The sequence below is a fragment of the Mastigoproctus giganteus genome, chromosome 2, assembly GCF_048544385.1.
Source record: "Mastigoproctus giganteus isolate SK-2022 chromosome 2, ASM4854438v1, whole genome shotgun sequence".
In the NCBI taxonomy this organism is placed as follows: Eukaryota; Metazoa; Arthropoda; class Arachnida; order Uropygi; family Thelyphonidae; genus Mastigoproctus; species Mastigoproctus giganteus.
In genome coordinates, this window is record NC_143576.1 from 188,328,661 (window position 1) to 188,350,571 (window position 21,911).

A 21,911-nucleotide genomic window follows, 5' to 3' on the forward strand; every position below is an offset into this window, starting at 1 on the left:
AACTGGTGGGATATACACTGCGGCAATGTCGAGAGAAACGTTCTGGCTGTTGTTGTTTTTAGGTTTTAGTGTGACTAGAACTGCCTCGAAAGAATCGGACTGGCTCGATACTGAGTGGAGGATAGAAAATACCTGCTCATTGAACAAAATTGCTACTCCTCCTCCCCTGCGGTTTTCTCTAGACGTACACACCATCTGATATTCTGCAGGCCAAGTAGAAGAAAGTGTTTCTTCACTGGGATCAAGCCATGTTTCTGCAAAGCAAACTACATCCATTGAACTGGACAGCAAGAGCTCCTCAACTTCATTCAGTTTGTTCCTCATGGATCGCACATTTTGAAATAGGAGTTGGAATGAAGCTGTTCTCCTGACCTTGACGAGGGATGTACACTGTCTGGTCCGTCTGTGACGCCTTGCTGGTTTTCGATGTGTTGAAACCATGACAGGGATCGTAAAATTCAGAGGTAGAGATGACGGAGATTTTGAGTAGTTTTCTATCACCGTTGAGAGTCTCTTTTCCGTAGGTGTGTTAAGGGCGAAATATGGAATTACCTTTTTGCTATGGCCAATCCCATATAGAGCAGCTCGGTTGTTAGTTGGGAATAGAAATACATCGTCTAGTCAGAGTCTGGACTGTTGTGGACGCCTCTCAGGGGTACTTGAGGGTATCGCTTCATTTCTGCTTCGTATTTCATAAAATGGTCTGATGATGGTGCCGAGGGGCCATTTGGTGCACGTTCCAATCCTTTCAAACTGGCTTCTGTCACAATAGATGCGAAAAGAAGCATAAGATGTGCTACGAGTGTTCAATTTCTGAATCTTTAAATCCAACTGGAGTTCCTCAAACAGTACATCAGTGACGAGTTCTGCTGACGTGTTAGGGGCCAAACGCGACACAAATAAACTGCTTGGGGAGAGTCGGGGTGATGAGCCAACCGGTTTGAAAGGCTGAAGCTTCGAAATTAGTGCAGTTCCCGTCCAAGTGTTTTTCTTCCTATTTGAACTGTTTTGATTGGTAGTCTGGGCAATTTCTGGTTTGGCACCGAATACCAAGCTGGTGGCAGACCTGGTAGTGGTTCGGGTTTGTTTAGGACTAAGTGACGAGTGAATTCCTGCGTGCAGTTCAAGGGCGTGTGATGTGGAATTTTGGTTTCTGTACTGATCAGGACTTACTTGGTCGGGTGGCACATGAACACCGTTTGTTTCCTTGGGCAGGTTTAGCTTGAGCACATTTGAATATGATTTAGCTTTCTCAGAAGGGTGTTCACTGCAATATCTTGTTTCTCTATTACGCTCATAGACAGTAATAGGCGGCGTGTTAGCGACTGCGCCTTTTGGTCGGTTTTCCGCTTCAACGCCAGAGCTAGTTGTCGGGAAGGGTACACTTTCAACATAATCTTTTCCCATTTGAGGAGATACAGTGTCAATATCTCTGCTAGCTGGTTTTGAGGTCTGAGGAGCCCGCAGAAATGATCTCAATGCGGATCTGTCAGAAAGCATAACGTTACTCTTCAGATCTATCATCTCGTTTTTCAATGCGCTCATTTCCTTTCTAATTTCCTCGTTCTGTGCGCGAAGCTCTTGGTTTATACTGAGTAGAGTGGATAAACATTCATAAATTTTTGGAAATTTCTCCTCTAAATTGTGCATATGCTCTTCAGCCTGCATAGCAGCAGGGTAAACAAATTGTGTAAATGCTTCCGCTATTACGCTGCTAAGGCTATTCAGGTTGCTGAGATGTGAGGTGTGTGTCTGTTCACTCTCTGCATCACGGGGATCTGCGTGTACGGAGCAGGTTCGACCGGCATTTTGGCAGTTGTCAGGACAGATATAACAACACGATTTGTTTATAATAGCGGTGTCAGGCTCCGTTTGTGAGCTCATGGCTTTTCCCTTACCATCGCTGGGTGGGGCATTTGTCCGGTCTCGCTCATATTCCAAATGAGGTCTTCCTTCCTGATCCAAATTACTTTCTTTATTCTGCAATTCATTGTTTTGCATATCAGTGAAACGATGAGGGGTTACGGAATTGCCCTCTTCCAAAGTAGTAAGTATTTCTACCGATGCATTGTCTTCTCTTCGCGGAGGGGGGGTATCATTCTCCCTAGTGGCCGTTGCTTTGGTTCCTATTTGTTTTCCCTTTACACAACATTTTCCCAGAAACCCTTTCCTTTTGTTCAGTGACAATCGAGAGAGGCTTGAATACCCCGAGCATAACAGGCATATTCTGTGCTTTGATTTGCTGCAGATTAAGGTTTCGTCGGCAGAGGTATGACAGAGGTCACATGTCCCAGCAGTTACTGTGAGTGTTGTGTTCTTAGTCATCATTGCCATTAGCAAGCAGCTTCCTGTAATTGCTGAATTAAAAGATTAAAAGAGTCCCTGAGGAAGGGTAGCGGCCGTTTTAAACTCCTGCGGCTAACTGGTCAAATAGCTCTATTCAATGCAGGATCAACGATAACCTTGAAACAAGGTCAAGCAGTTTTACGGCCAGTGTCCATAGTACAATTACTATTAATATAAAAATATTAATATATAATTACCTGATTAAGGCACAGGTCAACGAAGAGTATCACTATGTAACTGGTATCCTTAGGATCATGTAGATACTACACATGGAACTGTTCATAGAGAATTTCTTTCACTATTAAATGAAAACACGGAGCACACAGAGTTTGCGTCCGCACTCGTTGGAAGACTACCAAGTACCTTTTCTTGAATGAACAGGTGCATATATACTTGCACATACACCAATGTTAGGAGTTTGGTAAATAAATTTGATGAATTCGAGGTATTGCTCAAAACATCAAAGACAGATATCCTTGGGATATCAGAGATGTGGTGTCACAGAGATATAAGGAATGCAGAACTGGAATCGCTGGACAGTGCAGTGTCGAATCAGTTTAGTGTGACATAAGCATTGGGAGATCAAAATTGAGAGTAGGAGTGTGCTATAGGCCTAATCACTCTGATGAGTATAATAAGAAACTGTACAGGGAAATAGAGTGGGCCAGTAAATCAGAGAGTCTTATAATGGGGGATTTTAATTTTCCAGATACTGACTGGAATTTGTGGGTTGGTTCCTCACACACTAGCAATGCTTTTGTGGATTTATTGGATGATTGTTTTCTACATCAGCATGTTCGGGAGGCAACTAGAGGAAGTAATACTCTTGATCTGATTATCAGTAGTGATTCTTCATGCATTAAGAATCTGCAGATAAAGGAACCACTAGGTGAGAGTGATCACAGTGTGCCAAAGTGGGATTTACTCAAAGAGGTAACTACCATCAGGGGTAAAGGGAAGGGTTTTTGCTTTCAAAAAGGCAACTCCGATGGTCTGAGACAGTATTTAAATTCTATACAATAGGATCAACTGATGATGTTACCAACAGCAAATTTTAAATGGGAAGCAGTCAAGGAAGTAATCTTGGAAGCTGCTAGACTTTTTGTCCCAACTAAAAATTACTGATCAAGGTTTAGGCCTAAATGGATGGCAAATGAACTAATGAGACATATGGCAGAGGAAAAAAATGCATGGGATACATATAAAGTAACATGTGACACAGAAGCCTATGATAGATATAAGCTGGTCTGTAACCAAGTTACAAAGGAGGTTAGGCAGGCGAAGGCAGATTACAAGAAATCTTTGAGAAATGATGCAAAGAAAAACAGCAACGAGTTCTTTACTTGTGTAAACTCTAGAAGGAAGGGGATGAATCAGATTAGCATTAGCAGAGGCATTTGATGCAAGAAAGCAAGCTTATGCAGCATCAGCCAAAAAAAAAAAAAAAAAAAAAAAGTAACATAAATAAATAAAAATAACCACTTCCACTTCACCCCTCTGTTCGTTCGAAATACCTGTCCAGCTGAGCCTTAAACTTATTTAGGCTATCAACTTCCACGACAAGGGATGGAAGTCTGTTCCACCCACCAACCACCCGCTGGCTAAAGGCAAATTTCCGCACATCTATCCTACATCTGTCTTTCCTCAATTTGAATTTATGCCCTCTCAGGTGATTTTTCTGAGCTAGAGGAAGAATCCCATCAGCATTGAGCATGCTCAAACCATTCAAGGCTTTGTACACCTCTATCAGATCACCCCGCTGGTACCTAGTTTCCAGACACTGTAATTTGCAAAACTTAAGCCTTTCTTCGTAAGAGAACCCCTTTGTCCCATTCACCAATCTAGTTGCCCTTCTCTGTACTCGTTCCAGCAGCTCTACATCCTTCCTGAAATGAGGCCTCCAGGCCTGTATACAGTACTCTAGGTGTGGCCTGACCATTGCCTTATACAAGGGAATAATCACCTCCTTATCCCTGCTAGAAAAATTCCTATATATCATTGACAATACACCATGAGCTACTCTTGCAGCTCGTCTGCACTGCTCAGAGAACTTCATATCTGCCTGCACCACCACCCCCAGGTCCCTTTCATTCTCTACCACTGTCAGTGTAGTACCACAGAGTTGATACGTTGCTCTGGGGTTGCTGTTTCCCATATGTAGTACTTTACATTTGTCAATGTTAAACTTCATTTGCCACCTCGAAGCCCATCTGCTCAACCTTTCCAAATCCTGTTGCAGCAGCATAGTGTCAGTAGTGTCCTTGACAACCCTGCCAACCTTCGTATCGTCTGCAAACTTGGACATTAAGCCTGATATACCATCATCAATATCATTTATAAATACAGAAAACAATAAAGGCCCCAATACTGAACCCTGAGGGACTCCACTAATAACATTAGTCCACGATGAGCAGTGTCCATTGATTACCACTCTCTGTCTTCTCCCCCTCAACCACCCCTTTATCCATAGCAGCAACTTGCCTCCAATGCCACACTGCTCCAATTTGTGCAGCAGTCTTCCATGTGCAACAGTATCAAAAGCCTTTCTAAGATCCAAGTATATAATATCAAAGTTATTCCCTGCATCCAGTTCTTTTGTGACTGCATCATAGTATCCAATCAAATTGGTCAGGCAAGACTTCCCCTTAACAAAACCATGCTGTGTCCTAGCTATAACTGAAGTCTTGTCTAGATGATCCTGCAGTGCTTCTTTCACCAGTGCCTCCATTAATTTTCCGGGAACAGAAGTTAAACTCACAGGTCTATAATTACTTGTGTCAGCCTTTGATCCCCCTTTGTGAATTGGGGTCACATTTGCACATCTCCAGTCAATGGGTACCTCCCCTGAGTCCAAGGAAGCTCTCATAATTATGGCTAAGGGTTTGCTTACCTCCTTTGCTGCCTCCTTTAATATAACTGGATAGATCCCATCCACCCCAGGTGCCTTTCTTGTGTTTATCTTCAACAATTTCTCCTCCACTTTGCTCTCAGTTATTACAAGATTCTCTAGCTTACTGCTAGAGTTGAATACACCTCTGGCATTCCCCTCGCTGAATAACTCCTCATGTGTGAATGTCGATGCAAAATATTCATTTAGTTTGTTAGCTACCCGAGCAGGGTCATCAACAGTTGACCCATCGATCTCAAGTGGACCAATCTGATTCATCCCCTTCCTTCTAGAGTTTACATAAGTAAAGAACTCTTTGCTGTTTTTCTTCGCATCCCTTGCCAAGGATCTCTCGTAATCTGCCTTCGCCTGCCTAACCTCCTTTGTAACTTGGTTACAGATCAACTTGTATCTATCATAGGCGTCCGTGTCACGTGTTAATTTGTATGTATCCCATGCATTTTTCTTCTCTGCCATATGCCTTATTAGTTCATCTGACAACCATTTAGGCCTAAACCTTGAACAATATTTCTTAGTTGGTATGTAAAGCCTAGTAGCTTCCACAATAAGTTCTTTGAATGCTTCCCATTTTGAATTTGCTGTTGGCAATATCATCAGTTGATCCCACTGTATAGAATTTAAATACTGTCTCAGTCCATTGTAGTCGCCTTTACGAAAGCAATACCCCTTCCCTTTACCCCTAATGGTAGTTACCTCTTTGAGTAACTCCCACTTCAGCACACTGTGATCACTGCCACCAAGTGGTTCATTTATCTGCAGATTCTTAATGCATGAAGAATCACTACTGATAATCAAATCAAGAGTATTACTCCCTCTAGTTGCCTCCCGAACATGCTGATGTAGAAAACAATCATCCAATAAATCCACAAAAGCCTTGCTACTGTGTGAGTGACCAGCCCCCAAATTCCAGTCAATATCTGGGAAATTAAAATCCCCCATTATAAGACTCTCTGATTTACTGGCCCACTCTATTTCTCCGAACAGTTTCTTATTATACTCATCAGAGTCATTAGGCCTATAGCACACTCCTACTCTCAATTTTGATCTCCCAATGCTTATGTCACACCAAACTGACTCGACACTGCACTGTCCAGCGATGTCGACTGGCTTCACTTCCTTGGATTTTATGTGTTTTTTAACTAATAGCATAACCCCTCCTCCCTTCCTATCCTGTCTATCCTTTCTGTAGACATTGTACTCCCCAAATTCCAGTTCTGCATTTCTTATATCTGTGTGACACCACGTCTCTGAAATCCCCACAATATCTGCCTTTGATGTTTTGAGCAATACCTCAAATTCATCAAATTTATTTACTAAACTCCTAGCATTGGTGTACACACAAGTATACATGCACCTGTTCTTTTTCTTAGCTACCCTAACACAACCCATGTGTTTACTTGTACCCCAATGATTCCCAGCAGTCTCTGAAATATCCTGCATCTTATTTTCCAGGCTGCGGCTCATTCCAATAGAAGCAGTGCAAGAATCACTTTCACCTCTGCCAGTGGCTACTGTTAATCTATTAGTCCTTGTATCCCCCCAATCTAGCAGTTTTCCGACCCACCTAACATTGCCTCGATAGCATCAGCAAACATTCTTGCACCCTTTCTATTTAAGTGTATCCCATCCCTGTAGAAGCAGTCTCTCCTGTTAACAAGTAAAGATTGGTCCACTTGATATCGATGGTTCAACTGTTGATGATCATGCTCACGTAGCTAACAAACTAAATGAATATTTTGCATCAACATTCACACATGAGAAGTTATTCAGCGAGGGGAATGCCAGATGTGTATTCAACTCTGGCAGTAAGCTAGATAATCTTGTAATAACTGAGAGTAAAGTGGAGGAGAAATTGTTGAAGATAAACACAAGAAAGGCACCTGGGGTGGATGGGATCTATCCGGTTATATTAAAGGAGGCAGCAACAGAAGTAAGCAAACCATTAGCCATAATTATGAGAGCTTCCTTGGACTCAGGGGAGGTACCCATAGACTGGAGATGTGCAAATGTGACCCCAATTCACAAAGGAGGATCAAAGGCTGACACAAGTAATTATAGACCTGTGAGTTTAACTTCTGTTCCAGGAAAATTAATGGAGGCACTGATTAAAGAAGCACTGCAGGATCATCTAGACAAGACTTCAGTTATAGCTCGGACACAGCACAGTTATGTTAAGGGAAAGTCTTGCCTGATCAATTTAATTGGATACTATGATGCAGTCACAAAAGAACTGGATGCAGGGAATAACTTTGATATTATATATTTGGATCTTAGAAAGGCTTTTGATACTGTTGCACATGGAAGACTGCTGCACAAATTGGAGCAGTGTGGCATTGGAGGCAAATTGCTGCTATGGATAAAGGGATGGTTGAGGGGAAGAAGACAGATTGGTAATCAATGGACACTGCTCATCGTGGACTAATGTTATTAGTGGAGTCCCTCAGAGTTCAGTGTTGGGTCCGTTATTGTTTTCTGTATTTATAAATGATATTTAAGATGGTATATCAAGCTTAATGTCCAAGTTTGCAGCCGATACAAAGGTTGGCAGGGTTGTTAAGGACACTACTGACACTATGCTGCTGCTACAGAATCTGGAAAGTTTAAGCAGATGGGCTGAGAGGTAGCAAATGAAGTTTAACATTGACAAATGTAAAGTACTACATATGGGAAACAGCAACCCCAGAGCAACCTATCAACTCTGTGGTACTAGACTGACAGTGGTAGAGAATGAAAAGGACCTGGAGGTAATTGTGCAGGCAGATATGAAGTTCTTTGAGCAGTGCAGACGGGCTGCAAGAGTAGCTCATTGCGTCTTTTCAATGATATACAGGAGTTTTTCTATCAGGGATAAGGAGGTAATTATTCCCTTGTATAAGGCAATGGTCAGGTCACACTTGAGTACTGTATACAGGTGTGAAGTCCTCATTTCAAGAAGGCTGTAGAGCTGCTGGAACGAGTACAGAGAAGGACAATAAGATTAGTGAATGGAACAAAGGGTTGCTCTTATGAAGAAAGGCTTAAGTTTTGCAAATTACAGTGTCTGGAGACTAGGCACTGGCAAGGTGATCTGATAGAGGTGTATAAAGCCTTGAATGTTTTGAGCATGCTCAATGCCAATGGGATTCTTCCTCTTGCTCAGAATAAACACCTGAGAGTGCATAAATTCAGATTGAGAAAAGACAGATGTAGAATAGATCTGCAGAAATTTGCCTTTAGCCAGTGTGTAGTTGGTTGGTGGAACAGACTTCCATCCCTTGTTGTGGAAGTTGATAGCCTAAATAAATATAAGGCTCAGCTGGACAGGTATTTCGAACGAACGAACGGAGGCGTGAAATGGATGTGTTTTTTTTTTTTTTTTGGGCTGATGCTGCATAAGCTTGCTTTCTTGCATCATATGCCTCTACTAATGCTAATGCTAATCAATTCGGCCCTGGAGAGATTGTGCAAGGCTCATGGGGTACAATTTTTCTCAGCCTGGACTGTGCTTGTTAACAGGAGAGATTGTTTTACAAGGATGGGATACACTCAAATAGAAAGGGTGCAAGAATATTTGCTGGTGCTATCGAGTTAGTGTTAGGTGGGTCGGGAAACTGCTACCTTGGGGTGGGGCGGATTCACAGACTAATAGATTAACATTAGCCACAGGCAGAGGTGAAAGTAATTCTTGCACTGCTTCTTTTACAATGAGCAAGAGTGTGGAAAGCAATGCTGGGAGTTAGCATTAGTAGAGGCATATGATGCAAGAAAGCAGACTTATGCAGCATCAGCCAAAAAAAAAAAAAAAAAAAAAAAGCTCCCATTTCACCCCTCCATTCGTTCCAAATGCCTGTCCAGCTGAGCCTTAAATTGGCAAATTTCCACACATCTATTCTACAACTATCTTTCCTCAATTTGAAACTGTGCCCACTCAGGTTCTATGTCTGGGCTAGGGGAAGCATCCCATCAGCATTCAGCTTGCTCAACCCATTCAAGGCCTTATAGTTATCATGGAACAAGTAAATACATGGCTGTGTTAGGATAACTAAGAGTAAGAATAGGTGCATGTATACTTCCATGTACACAAATGCTAGGAGTATAGTAAATAAATTTGATTAATTTGAGGTGCTGGTCAAAACATCAAAGGCAGATATTGTTGGGATATTAGAGATGTGGTGTCACACAGATATAAGGAAAGCAGAATTGGAATTTGGGGAGTACAACGTGTAAAGAAAGGATAGACAGGATAGAAAGGGAGGAGGTGTCATGCTGTTAATTAAGAAACACCAAAATCTAAGAAAGTGCATCCAACTGATATGGGTGGACAGTGCAATGCTGAGTCAGTTTGGTGTGACACGAGCACTTGTAAAGCAAAATTGAGAGTAGGCGTGTGTTATATGCCTAATGACTCTCATGAGTACAATGAACAACTGTACAGAGAAATAGTGGGCCAGTAAATTAGATTGTCTCCTAATGGGGGGGGTTAGTTTCCCAGATATTGAGTGGAACCTGTGTGGGTTGGTGGGTTGGTTGTTTGTTTGTTTGTTATTTGGTTTTTAGGAGCATTAGCAACTAAGGCTATATTGCTCTGGGGATATGCAGTGGTCATTCCCTGACCTTTCCGCATCCTCCGTATTTGGTGGGCATATCAAGAGGCGTGTGCTACGCATTGCTGCTTCTTCCCACCTGGCTACAGAGGTGCCATGTGGGTTGGTCACTCGCACACTAGCAAGGCTTTTTTGTATTTATTGGATGACTGTTTTCAACAGCCACACATTTGAGAGGCAACTAGATGGAGTAATATTCTTGATCTGATTATCAGCAATGATTCTTCATGCATTAAGAATCTGCAGATAAAGGAACCACTAGGTGGAAGTGACCACAGTGTACTGATGTGGGATTTACTTAAAGATGTAACTACCATCATGGGTAAAGAGAAGGGATTTTGCTTTCATCAAGGGGGACTACAGGGGTCTCAGACAGTTTTTGAATTCTATACAATGGTATCATCTGGACAATGTTACCAACAGAAAATTCTAAATGGGAAGCATTCAAGGAAATAATCTTGGAAGCTATCAGGCTTTTTGTTTTAACTAAGAAATACTGTTTAAGGTTTTGGCCTGAATGGATGGTAGATGAACTAATGAGACTTGTGACAAAGAAAAATGCATTGAATGCATATAAATTATCAGGAGACACAGATGACTATGGTACATATAAGCTAATTATAATCTGTAATCAAGTGACAAAGGAGGTTAGGCAAGGGAAGGCAGATTATGAGAAATCTTTGGCAAAGGATGCAAAGACTTCTTTACTTACGCAAACACTAGAAGGAATGGTGATGAATCAGATTGGTCCACTTGGTATCGACGATTCGATTGTTGATGGACCAGCTGTTGGGTAACTGAAAAACTGAATGAGTATTTTGCATCTACATTCACACATGAGGAATTTCTGTAGGGAAGTGGAGGCCAGAAGATTATCAAACTCTAATAAGGAGCTAAATGATTTTGTAATAACTGAGGGCAAAGTGGAGGAGAAATTGTTGAAATTGGATGGGATCTGTCTGGTTATATTAAAGGAGGCATCAAAGGAAGTAAACAAACCCTTAACCATAATTATGGACTCGAGATGTGCAAGTCCCCAATTCACAAAAGGGGAATCAAAGGGTGACACGAGAAATTACAGACCTGTTAGTTAACTTCTGTTCCAGGGAAAATAATAATGGAGTCACTGGTTAAAGAAGCACTGCAGGATCGTGTAGACAAGACTGCAGTTATAGTTCAGACACAGTGTGGATTCGTTAAGGGGAAGTCTTTTCTGTCAAATTTGATTGGATACTATGATGTGGTCATAAAAGAACTGGATGCAAAGCATAATTTTGATATAATATAACTGAATCTTAGGAAGGCTTTTGATACTGTTGCAGATGGAAGACTGCGGTACAAATTGGAGCAGTGTGGCATTGGAGGCAAATTGCTGCTATGGATAAAGGGATGGTTGAGTGGGAGAAGACAGAGTGGTAAACAATGGACATTACTCTTCGTGTGCTAATGTTATTAGTGGATATCCCCAGGGTTCAGTGTAGTATCCAGTGTTGTTTCCTGTATTTATCAATGATATTGATGAAGGTATATCAGGGTTAATATCTAAGTTTGAAGATGATATGCAAGTTGGCAGGGTTGTTAATGACAGTATGCTACTGCAACAAGATATTGAAAAGTTTAGCAGATGGGCTGAGAGGTGGCAACTGAAGTTTAATATTGACAAATGTAAAGTACTGCAAATGGATAGCAGTAACCCCAGAGTAATGTTTCAACTGTATGGTGCTACGCTCAGGGTGGTAGAGAATCAAAAGGATGTGGGGGTATTTGTGCAGTCAGATATGAAGTTTTCTAAGCAGTGCAGATAGTCTGCAAGAGTAGCTCATGGTATCTTGTCAATGATATCCAGAAATTTTGCTAGCGGGGATAAGGAGGTCATTGTCCTCGTGTATAAGGCAATGGTAAGGCCACACCTTGAGTACTGCATACAGGTCTGGTGGCCTCATGTTAGGAATGATGTAGAGCTGCTGGGATGAGTACAGAAAAGGGCAATGAGATTGGTGAATGGAACAAAGGGTTGCTGTTACCACGAAAGACTTAAGTTCTGCAAAAATTGCAGTGTCTGGAGACTAGGCACCTGCAAGGTGATCTAACTGAGGTGTATAAGGCCTTGAATGGTTTGAGCAAGCTCAATGCTGATGGGATTCTTCCTCTTGCTCAGACTATTTATCTAAGGGGACATAAATTCAGATTGAGGAAAGACAATTGGAGAATAGATGTGCAAAAATTTGCCTTTAGCCAGCAGGTGGTTGATAGTTGGAACAAACTTTCATCTGTCATATTGGAGGTTGAAAACCTAAATAAGTTCAAGGCAGAACTAGACAAGTATTTGGAGTAAATGGATGGTAAAATGGGAAGGTTTTTTTTTTTTTTTTTTTTTTTTTTTGGCTGAAACTATATAAGGTTGCTTTCTTGCATCATATGCCTCTACTAATGCTAATCCTAAACACAACAAATGTGGTAAATAAAATGTGATAAGTATTTTAGAATCATGAAAAGAAAGAGACCATTCTCAATCTCGTGTGTTTCTTCTTTTTTTGTTCGCTCCTTACTGGTTACTGAGGAACCAATAAATCTGAAACTTCTTCTGTGTAATGAGTTATTACGATAAAGGTAAAGTTTAATTTGCTTTGAACTTGCAATTAGTAGGTTTCTTTTGCCGGCCAAGTGAAAAAGCACAAGAAAAGTCAAGAAAGAAATCCTATTTTTCATAATTTCAAAAAGAATAATAAAGAATTAGCTATTTTTAAATTTACATGGAAAGAATCATTAAACTTTAAAGCAGATTTTAGAAAACACAAATTTGGAAAAGGATTAGCATTTTTAACAGTATCTTTGTGAGCATTTAATGGTAGGTTATTTACCATTATTTGAAATTTTGCCAGTTGCATAAGCTTTCCAGTTTACAAAAGGCCAGATGGACTATTATTGTATTCTGTCTCCTATTCCTAAAACTGGACAACATGATGAATACTTCAAGCTGATGTATAATAGTTAATCATTTTCTGACACAAATTTGAGCTATATCAAAATAATTGTTTTATGCTTAGATGGAGAAAAATGGAAAAAAGTCATTATAATATTGGTCAAACTGTTTTTTTTTATTTATTTTTACAGTGCTAAAAAACATTTCTTTTTCTTTTTTCTCCATCCATAAGTTTTTTTAAAACTTATGGATGGAGAAAGATTTAACACTTTCTCTGCCACCTAAATGTGAGAGAACTTGTTCAATATACCATAATATTTGGAATATTGAAAACATCAACATTTTGACATCCCCAGAAATCCAAAAATTCATACATAATGGTTTGAAAATTAAGTTTATTGCTAAAAGCAAACACTTTTGCGCTGAGCAGTAACCCCAGAGTAATGTATCAACTTAAAATTGTCAATCAGAACAAATCTTAAAATTTTATAAAAAGTTTATTCACATAAATAAACTAACAACACAAGCAAAAAAAAACAAATAAAACAGCATGTCACGTCTATAAACAAATGCCAAACATTACTGCAAAGCCTTCAATCAATATGCCAATACTGAATGGTTGTTAATTTCATGTGCCTTTATGTTTACGGCACACTTGCATGCATTTTGAACACAGCTGCGCATTGTGACACAAAGCTCAGATTGCCATTAATCTTTAGTTTAGTTTAGCATTCCAGTGATAACATTTATTGCCAAAAAGTAGAACTTACCAGCTGATGACAGCATCTGGCTCGTCTATAAACAAATGCCAAACATTACTGCAAAGCCTTCAATCAATATGCCAATACTGAATGGTTGTTAATTTCATGTGCCTTTATGTTTACGGCACACTTGCATGCATTTTGAACACAGCTGTGCATTGTGACACAAAGCTCAGACTGCCATTAATCTTTAGTTTAGTTTAGCATTCCAGTGATAACATTTATTGCCAAAAAGTAGAACTTACCAGCTGATGACAGCATCTGGCTCACAAATGATGTCATTATGCTATCATATCACTATTTTGTTCAGTGGTCTAGTACATCTTTCTGCCCCTATGTAAAAAGTGTATTCAGTGACCAAAATTAAAGTGCAACTATTTCGAAATTATACAAAACAAAGTACTGATCACAGAAACAAAATATTATAAGGGAGATTGATCAAACTAATAAGGTATAAACTTAAGCGATCAAAAACCTCACTTAAAATTTTGCATAATGGTTTATGCAAAATTTCAGCTACCAATAACATCTCCAAGTGAAAGAAAAAAAGTAAGTAAAGAATATCAGATATATACACTGAGTGATCACTGACCACACCTATGAAAACTGAATGCGACCTGTTGACCACATGAGGTACGAGAGTGCAACCTACGTAGATAGATAAGGTGTCAATGGTTCGGAAGATAGTAAAATTCTGAGCGTGATGGGTAAAAGGAAGGATTTATCGGACTTTGATAAAGGTTGTGGGTGCTTGACAAGCTGGTGCCTCGATTTCCCAAACGCCTGAACTGGTGGGGTGTTCAAGAGCCACCATAATTAAAGTGTACTAGTAATGGTCAAACAACCCGACAGCAAAACTGCAAAGGTCAGCGAAAGGTTGATATTAGAGGTGAGCGCTGGGTCCGATGACTCATACAGGCAAACAGGCGCAGCACTGTTGAAGAGTTGACTATCCAATACAACATGGGCCAACCTGGAACAATATCTGGCACGACCATGCGTCGCACGCTCACATATATGGGCTATACCAGCAGATGACCCCTACGGCATCCTCTCCTAACCAAGGTTCACTGGCGTAAAAGACTTGCCTGGTGCAAAGAGCATTCAAGTTGGACGTTAGAAGACTGGAAGAAGGTGTGCTGGTCAGATGAGTCACGTTATTTACTCCACACCGTGGACAGTCATGTACAGATTTGGCATCGACAACATGAGGCTCTTCATCCATCATGCATGGTATCAAAAGTGCAGGCCAGTGGAGATGGATGTATGGTGTGGGGCATGTTTCACTGGCAGGAACTTGGATCCCTGGTGCATATGGTCTCCGCTATCATCAACTGCTTGCTGACTGCGTACAGCCTGTTATGTTACACTTTTTCCCAAATGACGATGGTGTTTTCCAAGATGACAATGTGCCGAGTCATTGGGAACTTGTTGTAGGAATGGTTTGAGGAACACAGTTCTGACTTACAGCATATCGATTGGCCTCAGAACTCCCCCAATATCAATCCCATAGAGCACTTGTGGGACACTATGGAAAGGCATATCAGGTGTCTGGATACACCAATCACCTCCATACCTGCACTGCTGACCACGTTACACACAGATTGGTTGGCCATACCTCCCAAACACTTCTGACATCTTGCTGAATCAATGCTACGTTGGATAGCTGCTGTACTGAGGGCAAAAGGAAGACCTACGAAGTATTAGGTAGGTGGTCATAATTCAGTGATCACTGTGTATAAAAATATAATAAAAGGCAAGTATTGTAAACATAGAAACTGCAGTATGTAAGCCATTGACATATTGTATTTTTGTAATACTTATGAGTAACTTTGTGTTCTGTCTTCAAGCTGTAATACGTGTTGCTAATCCAAAGCCAACTGAAAGGTTTAGATGGTTTTTGCACATGCAAAGCCAACTCAGTTTATATATGAGTAGCAGGGTATTTAATTTTAAGTGTTTTAAATTTTGAATCATGCTACTCATATATAAACTGAGTTGGCTTTGCATTAGCAAGACCTATCTAAAACCTCACAGGGCCACCTTTTTCCTGTAATACAGCCCATACACATCTTGGCATGGATCCCACAAGGTATTGCAGAATATCCTGTGGTAATGTGTTCCACAATGTGCCCAGTAATGCTCCAAATTATCAGTTGGATGGTCACAGTATTGAATGTCATTTTCCGGGCGGTCCGAAACATGCTCAAATGGGTTGAGATCAGGTGAATTGGGCAGCCATGGAAGTGCACACAATTCATTGTTGTGTTTTTGAAACCAGTTGGCAATCTATTAGGCCTTGTGACATAAAGCACTGCCTTACTGATAGATGCCAGAGTTGTCTGAATATGCTGTCACGTACTTGGTTGGCAACGATAGAAAAGTAGACATTCCCGTTGAACCGCTGATTAAGAATGATCAGAGGACCAATGACACACCACAAAAACAGTCCCAAACCATTAATGTCACCACGTCCAGCCTGCCAAACACCAACAGTGCATCCAGGTGCCATGGGCTTGCGTTACTTTCTCCAACTGCAAATTTTCCCAACAGCATAACAGAGTTGGAAACGGGATTCATCAGACCAGACCAGGTGACAGATTTCCACATATCAGTGATCCAGCATTAGTTCTGACATGCCCATGCAAAGTGCAGTTTCTTCCATCTTGCAGTAAGCATGGATACCCACAACAGCTGTAAACTGCTCTAGCCTATATGAGCTAATGTTTGCTGCATTTTCCATGTAGATACTGATGTTTCTATTCCTACGTTGTACTGGGTGGTTAGCTGAGCCACTGTGCCATATCACTATGTTATTAAACAAGAGACAACACACAAAACTCACCACAGATATTGACCACTCGTGGCTGTCCCATTTGTGACCTTTGAATGGTTGTTCGATCGTTGGTGAGCCAGCCACAATAACTGACCATGTCAGCCGTTGTCATGATACTGGCACATACATTTCTTGCCACAACGATCATTCCACATTCAAAGTAAGAAAGATCTCATAACTGATCCATTCTTTCTTGCCAACACTCAAAAACTGATTGCCAGGTGTGTGAACATTAGAATGACCTGATATCAGCCATTCAAAAAATTGAGTTTTCACCAGCATCACAAAGCCAGTTCAATCTTATACAAGAGGCTGTTTCTACTGCAAAACCAATTCAGTGTATATGTCAACTTTTTGTACATTTTAAACACACAAAATTTCAGGTGATGTTTTAATATTACTACTTGTGTATGATTACCCTGTAAGGAAAATAAAATTTAACAAAATTAAAACTTTGTCCCCAACTTGTGATCACATAAATATACACCATAAAAAGTCAACAGGTATAATCCAAACTCTAACAGCTAAATGATTTTTTAATAACTGAGAGGAAAGTGGAGGAGAAATTCTTGAAGGTAAACATAAGAAAGGCAAATGGGGTAGATGGGATTTATCCAGTTATATTACAGGAGGCAGCAAGGAAGTAAGCAAACTCTTAGCCATAATAATTATGAGGGCATCCTTGGATTCAGGGAAGGTCCCCAAGGAGTGGAGATGTGAAAATTAATCCCCAATTCATAAAAGAAGATCAAAGGGTGACATGAGTAATTACAGACCTGTTAGTGAGTGCAGACCTGCACTCACTAACTTTAGGGGCTTACATCTGGTGAGTACAGGTTTATCATACCCACGGTCCTGAGCTGGATATCATCATTCTTCTCTTCTTTGGTGGTTCCTTTCTATTTCTCTCTCTCTCTCTCTCTCTGGGTAATTTGAATATATTTTTTTTTTTTTTTGGCTGCTGCAGCATTTTTTACATAAACTAACAGACAAACTTCATAATCAATTAGTAAACTCATTAAAATCTGGCACTGTTAGAGATTGAGAGGTGACAGATTTTAAAATTTTAAACCAAGAATTTTAAAAGTTTAAAATTAATTTTTTTAATTTTAAAAATTTACTTTGAACTTTTACAATTTTAATTTTTAAGATTTTAGAGGTTTCACAATTTAAGATGTCAAAGTCTTGAAAAAGCACATTTTAATGAATATTAAGCACTAACAACTGAACTTATTTACACTCGGGAATTATATTTCAGAAAAGACAGTACTAGTAATTAAAATATAAATAAGTTTAATTCTTTCATTTAGTCATATTTAACATTTGTTAAATATGAATAAATGACAAACAAAATTTCAGCAAATGTCAGGGTATCAATGGATGTGCTTTGGAAAAAAAATACTTCTGCAATGGAGAATGGAAAAAAAAAAAAAAAAACTTATTCGTCATAAGGAATAATTATTATAATGAGGCAATGTTTATCAACTTGCATGATATTCTGCTTTTACCATGTTCGCTGCTGCCTATATTTAAAAAAGTGCATCCAAGGTGTTGTATGTTCGAAATTTTGAAAAACATCAACATTCCAACATTATTATTATATTAGCCATACGGTGCAAGGAAGCCCGAGGCTTTTTCTGCACCAGCCAAAAAAAAATTCTGAGTTACCCTGAGAGAGAGAGGAGTAGAAGGGAATCACCAAGAAAGAGAAGAATGATGATATCCAGCTTGGGACCCTGTATGTGCCAAGCCCATACTCACCAGATGTGAACCACTGAAGGTATCCTCATCATTACAAAATTTCTTAAATAATGGTTGAAAACAGAGGCGGATTTAACGGTGGGCGCACCGGGCACGCGCCTTGGGGCCCCGACTTCAGAAGGGCCCCTCAAAACCCCAACTTTACACTTTTTTCTAATGACACCAAGTTTGGTTTCATATGTGCAATTTTAATTACGTACGTTTACAATCGGCGGTAAAACCTGATAGTATGTTTATATTCACTTTTAGCATTAGCATTAGCATTAGTAGAGGCATTTGATGCAAGAAAGCAAGCTTATGCAGCATCAGCCAAAAAAAAAAAAAAAAAAAAAAAAAAGTAACATAAATAAATAAAAATAACCACTTCCACTTCACCCCTCTGTTCGTTCGAAATACCTGTCCAGCTGAGCCTTAAACTTATTTAGGCTATCAACTTCCACGACAAGGGATGGAAGTCTGTTCCACCCACCAACCACCCGCTGGCTAAAGGCAAATTTCCGCACATCTATCCTACATCTGTCTTTCCTCAATTTGAATTTATGCCCTCTCAGGTGATTTTTCTGAGCTAGAGGAAGAATCCCATCAGCATTGAGCATGCTCAAACCATTCAAGGCTTTGTACACCTCTATCAGATCACCCCGCTGGTGCCTAGTTTCCAGACACTGTAATTTGCAAAACTTAAGCCTTTCTTCGTAAGAGAACCCCTTTGTCCCATTCACCAATCTAGTTGCCCTTCTCTGTACTCGTTCCAGCAGCTCTACATCCTTCCTGAAATGAGGCCTCCAGGCCTGTATACAGTACTCTAGGTGTGGCCTGACCATTGCCTTATACAAGGGAATAATCACCTCCTTATCCCTGCTAGAAAAATTCCTATATATCATTGACAATACACCATGAGCTACTCTTGCAGCTCGTCTGCACTGCTCAGAGAACTTCATATCTGCCTGCACCAACACCCCCAGGTCCCTTTCATTCTCTACCACTGTCAGTGTAGTACCACAGAGTTGATACGTTGCTCTGGGGTTGCTGTTTCCCATATGTAGTACTTTACATTTGTCAATGTTAAACTTCATTTGCCACCTCGAAGCCCATCTGCTCAACCTTTCCAAATCCTGTTGCAGCAGCATAGTGTCAGTAGTGTCCTTGACAACCCTGCCAACCTTCGTATCGTCTGCAAACTTGGACATTAAGCCTGATATACCATCATCAATATCATTTATAAATACAGAAAACAATAAAGGCCCCAATACTGAACCCTGAGGGACTCCACTAATAACATTAGTCCACGATGAGCAGTGTCCATTGATTACCACTCTCTGTCTTCTCCCCCTCAACCACCCCTTTATCCATAGCAGCAACTTGCCTCCAATGCCACACTGCTCCAATTTGTGCAGCAGTCTTCCATGTGCAACAGTATCAAAAGCCTTTCTAAGATCCAAGTATATAATATCAAAGTTATTCCCTGCATCCAGTTCTTTTGTGACTGCATCATAGTATCCAATCAAATTGGTCAGGCAAGACTTCCCCTTAACAAAACCATGCTGTGTCCTAGCTATAACTGAAGTCTTGTCTAGATGATCCTGCAGTGCTTCTTTCACCAGTGCCTCCATTAATTTTCCGGGAACAGAAGTTAAACTCACAGGTCTATAATTACTTGTGTCAGCCTTTGATCCCCCTTTGTGAATTGGGGTCACATTTGCACATCTCCAGTCAATGGGTACCTCCCCTGAGTCCAAGGAAGCTCTCATAATTATGGCTAAGGGTTTGCTTACCTCCTTTGCTCACTTATTTTCATTATTTCATTACTACGCTGCATAGGCCCCACGTGGCTGCCCTACCGCTCATCGGAGCAATAGAATCGTATTTGCTGCTTTGTACTTACAAAGGTTCTCCTGTAGGCAGACTTACGATATACGCAAATACGCGTATATCATATATTGTTGTTGAAATTATATTAAGATAAAATTAATTCCTGTTGTTACATCAGCGCCTGGATTTTCGTAGTTTATGAATAATTTTTGAATTTTAATTAATCATTAATTTATTGCACTATAACGAAAAATCTCTTCTCTAGTATTCTAATCATTCAGACTATTAAATTTTATATTTTTCTTTTCATTGGTAGGCTACCAATGGTAGCTAGTAAAATGAACCGACATCTATCAGGGGCTGAAAAAAGTCAAATTAAAAAAAGACGCAAATATAATATAATACATATACGGTATTATATTCAAATTTTATTGGAAATAAAACATTAATAGTACATAATATTTTTTATTTATTTAAAAAAAATGGTTAACATATATTTTTATTTTCCCTGTCTCTCTCTTTTTTTTAAGGGGCCCAATATTTTCTTCTCGACCCGGGGCCTCAACCGACCTTAATCCGCTTCTGGTTGAAAAGTAAAAGTTTGGAATTCATAGCTAAAAATGATCACTTAGTTTTTTGCAGTGCTGTAAATCGGAACAAATATTAAAATTTTACACATCAACACAAGCAAAGAACAAACAAAACTTGCACCAAATCTCTAAACAAAGCATTGCTGCAGAGTTCAATCAGTGTGTCAATACTGAGTTGTTAACTTTGCAAGCTTTTATTTTTATGTCCCTCATTTGTTGATCACTTAAGGCCTCCGTAGTTGAGAGGTCAGGAGCGGGAGTGCAGCAGCACACGCTCTTTGAGTAGACAGGGGTTCAAGACCCTGCCTGCTAAATACAGTCGATCTGCCAACCCGCACTGGACCAGCGTGGTAGATTATGGTCCATGTCCCTCAGCATGAATTGTTGAGGAGGCTTCCATCCTGCAGTGGATTGATAATGGCTACAGTTTTTTTTTTTTTTTTTAAGAACTCATATATGCAAGGTGGCACATTCATTCTAGTGCTATTTGACACCTATACATGTTTTTGCCGTGGAGAAATTCGATCAATTTCTTGCATGGAACAACAAAGATTGCTAAGTTTTGTTTTTGCTACCATTATAACTACAGCAGAGGAAAAAAACAACAGATGGTCTAGGCCAGCCTTCCCTTCAATGGCATTAGTGTGGAGTGGAAAGCTAAGTGAGTAATCTTGAGCTGCCTGCTTTGATTCTTGCTTTAACAAGCAACATGACTAGTTATAACGTGGTGGTAAAGAAATCTTGATCATCATCATCATCCATTTTCAATCCACTGCAGGATGAAGGCCTCTCCAGCAACTTTCCAGTTCCTTCTGTTTTGAGCACTGGCCATCCATTTACTACTCAAAAACTCATGAATTTCATCTATCCATCTCCGCCTTTGTCTTCCAGGTTTTCTTCTAGCTCCTCTTGGGTACCATTCTGTTATTTTCTTAGACCATCTGTCATCATGTCTTCTAGCTATGTGTCCTGCCCAAGACCATTTTAGTTCTTTAGTTTTGATAAGAATGTCCTTTACTTGAGTTTGCTGCCTAATCCATGTGTTTCTCTTCTTATCTAACAGTCTGATTCCCAATATAATTCGTTCCATTCTTCGCTGTGTAGTTCTTAGCTTCTCTTCCATTCTTTTGGTGAGTGCCCAAGTTTCACTTCCATAAGTCATGGTGGGGAGTATACATTGATTCATTATTTTACGTTTCAGACAAACTGGGATATTGCTCTTCAGTATGTGACTATATTTCCTGAATGCTATCCATCCAAAATTTATTCTTCTCTTGACTTCCAGCCATTTATCATTATTACAGCTAATAACTTGTCCCAGATAAGTATATGACTCCACTTTTTCAATTACTGCTCCTTCAATCATTATTTCCCTTTCCGTGGCATACTTGCCC

General features: G+C 40.0%; 1 protein-coding gene across 2 annotated transcripts in view; it reads right to left on the bottom strand.

Annotated features, from left to right (window-relative positions):
• Positions 1-21,911, bottom strand: part of Zw10 (Zeste-white 10 kinetochore protein) — a 123,287-nt gene that overhangs the window by 97,865 nt on the left and 3,511 nt on the right. For both annotated transcript variants that reach the window (XM_090368864.1, XM_090368863.1), the window contains exon 2: positions 13,767-13,854. In XM_090368864.1, the coding sequence (XP_090224990.1) occupies positions 13,767-13,803 (37 nt within the window). In that variant the 5' untranslated portion in view covers positions 13,804-13,854. The remainder of the gene's footprint in view (positions 1-13,766; positions 13,855-21,911) is intronic.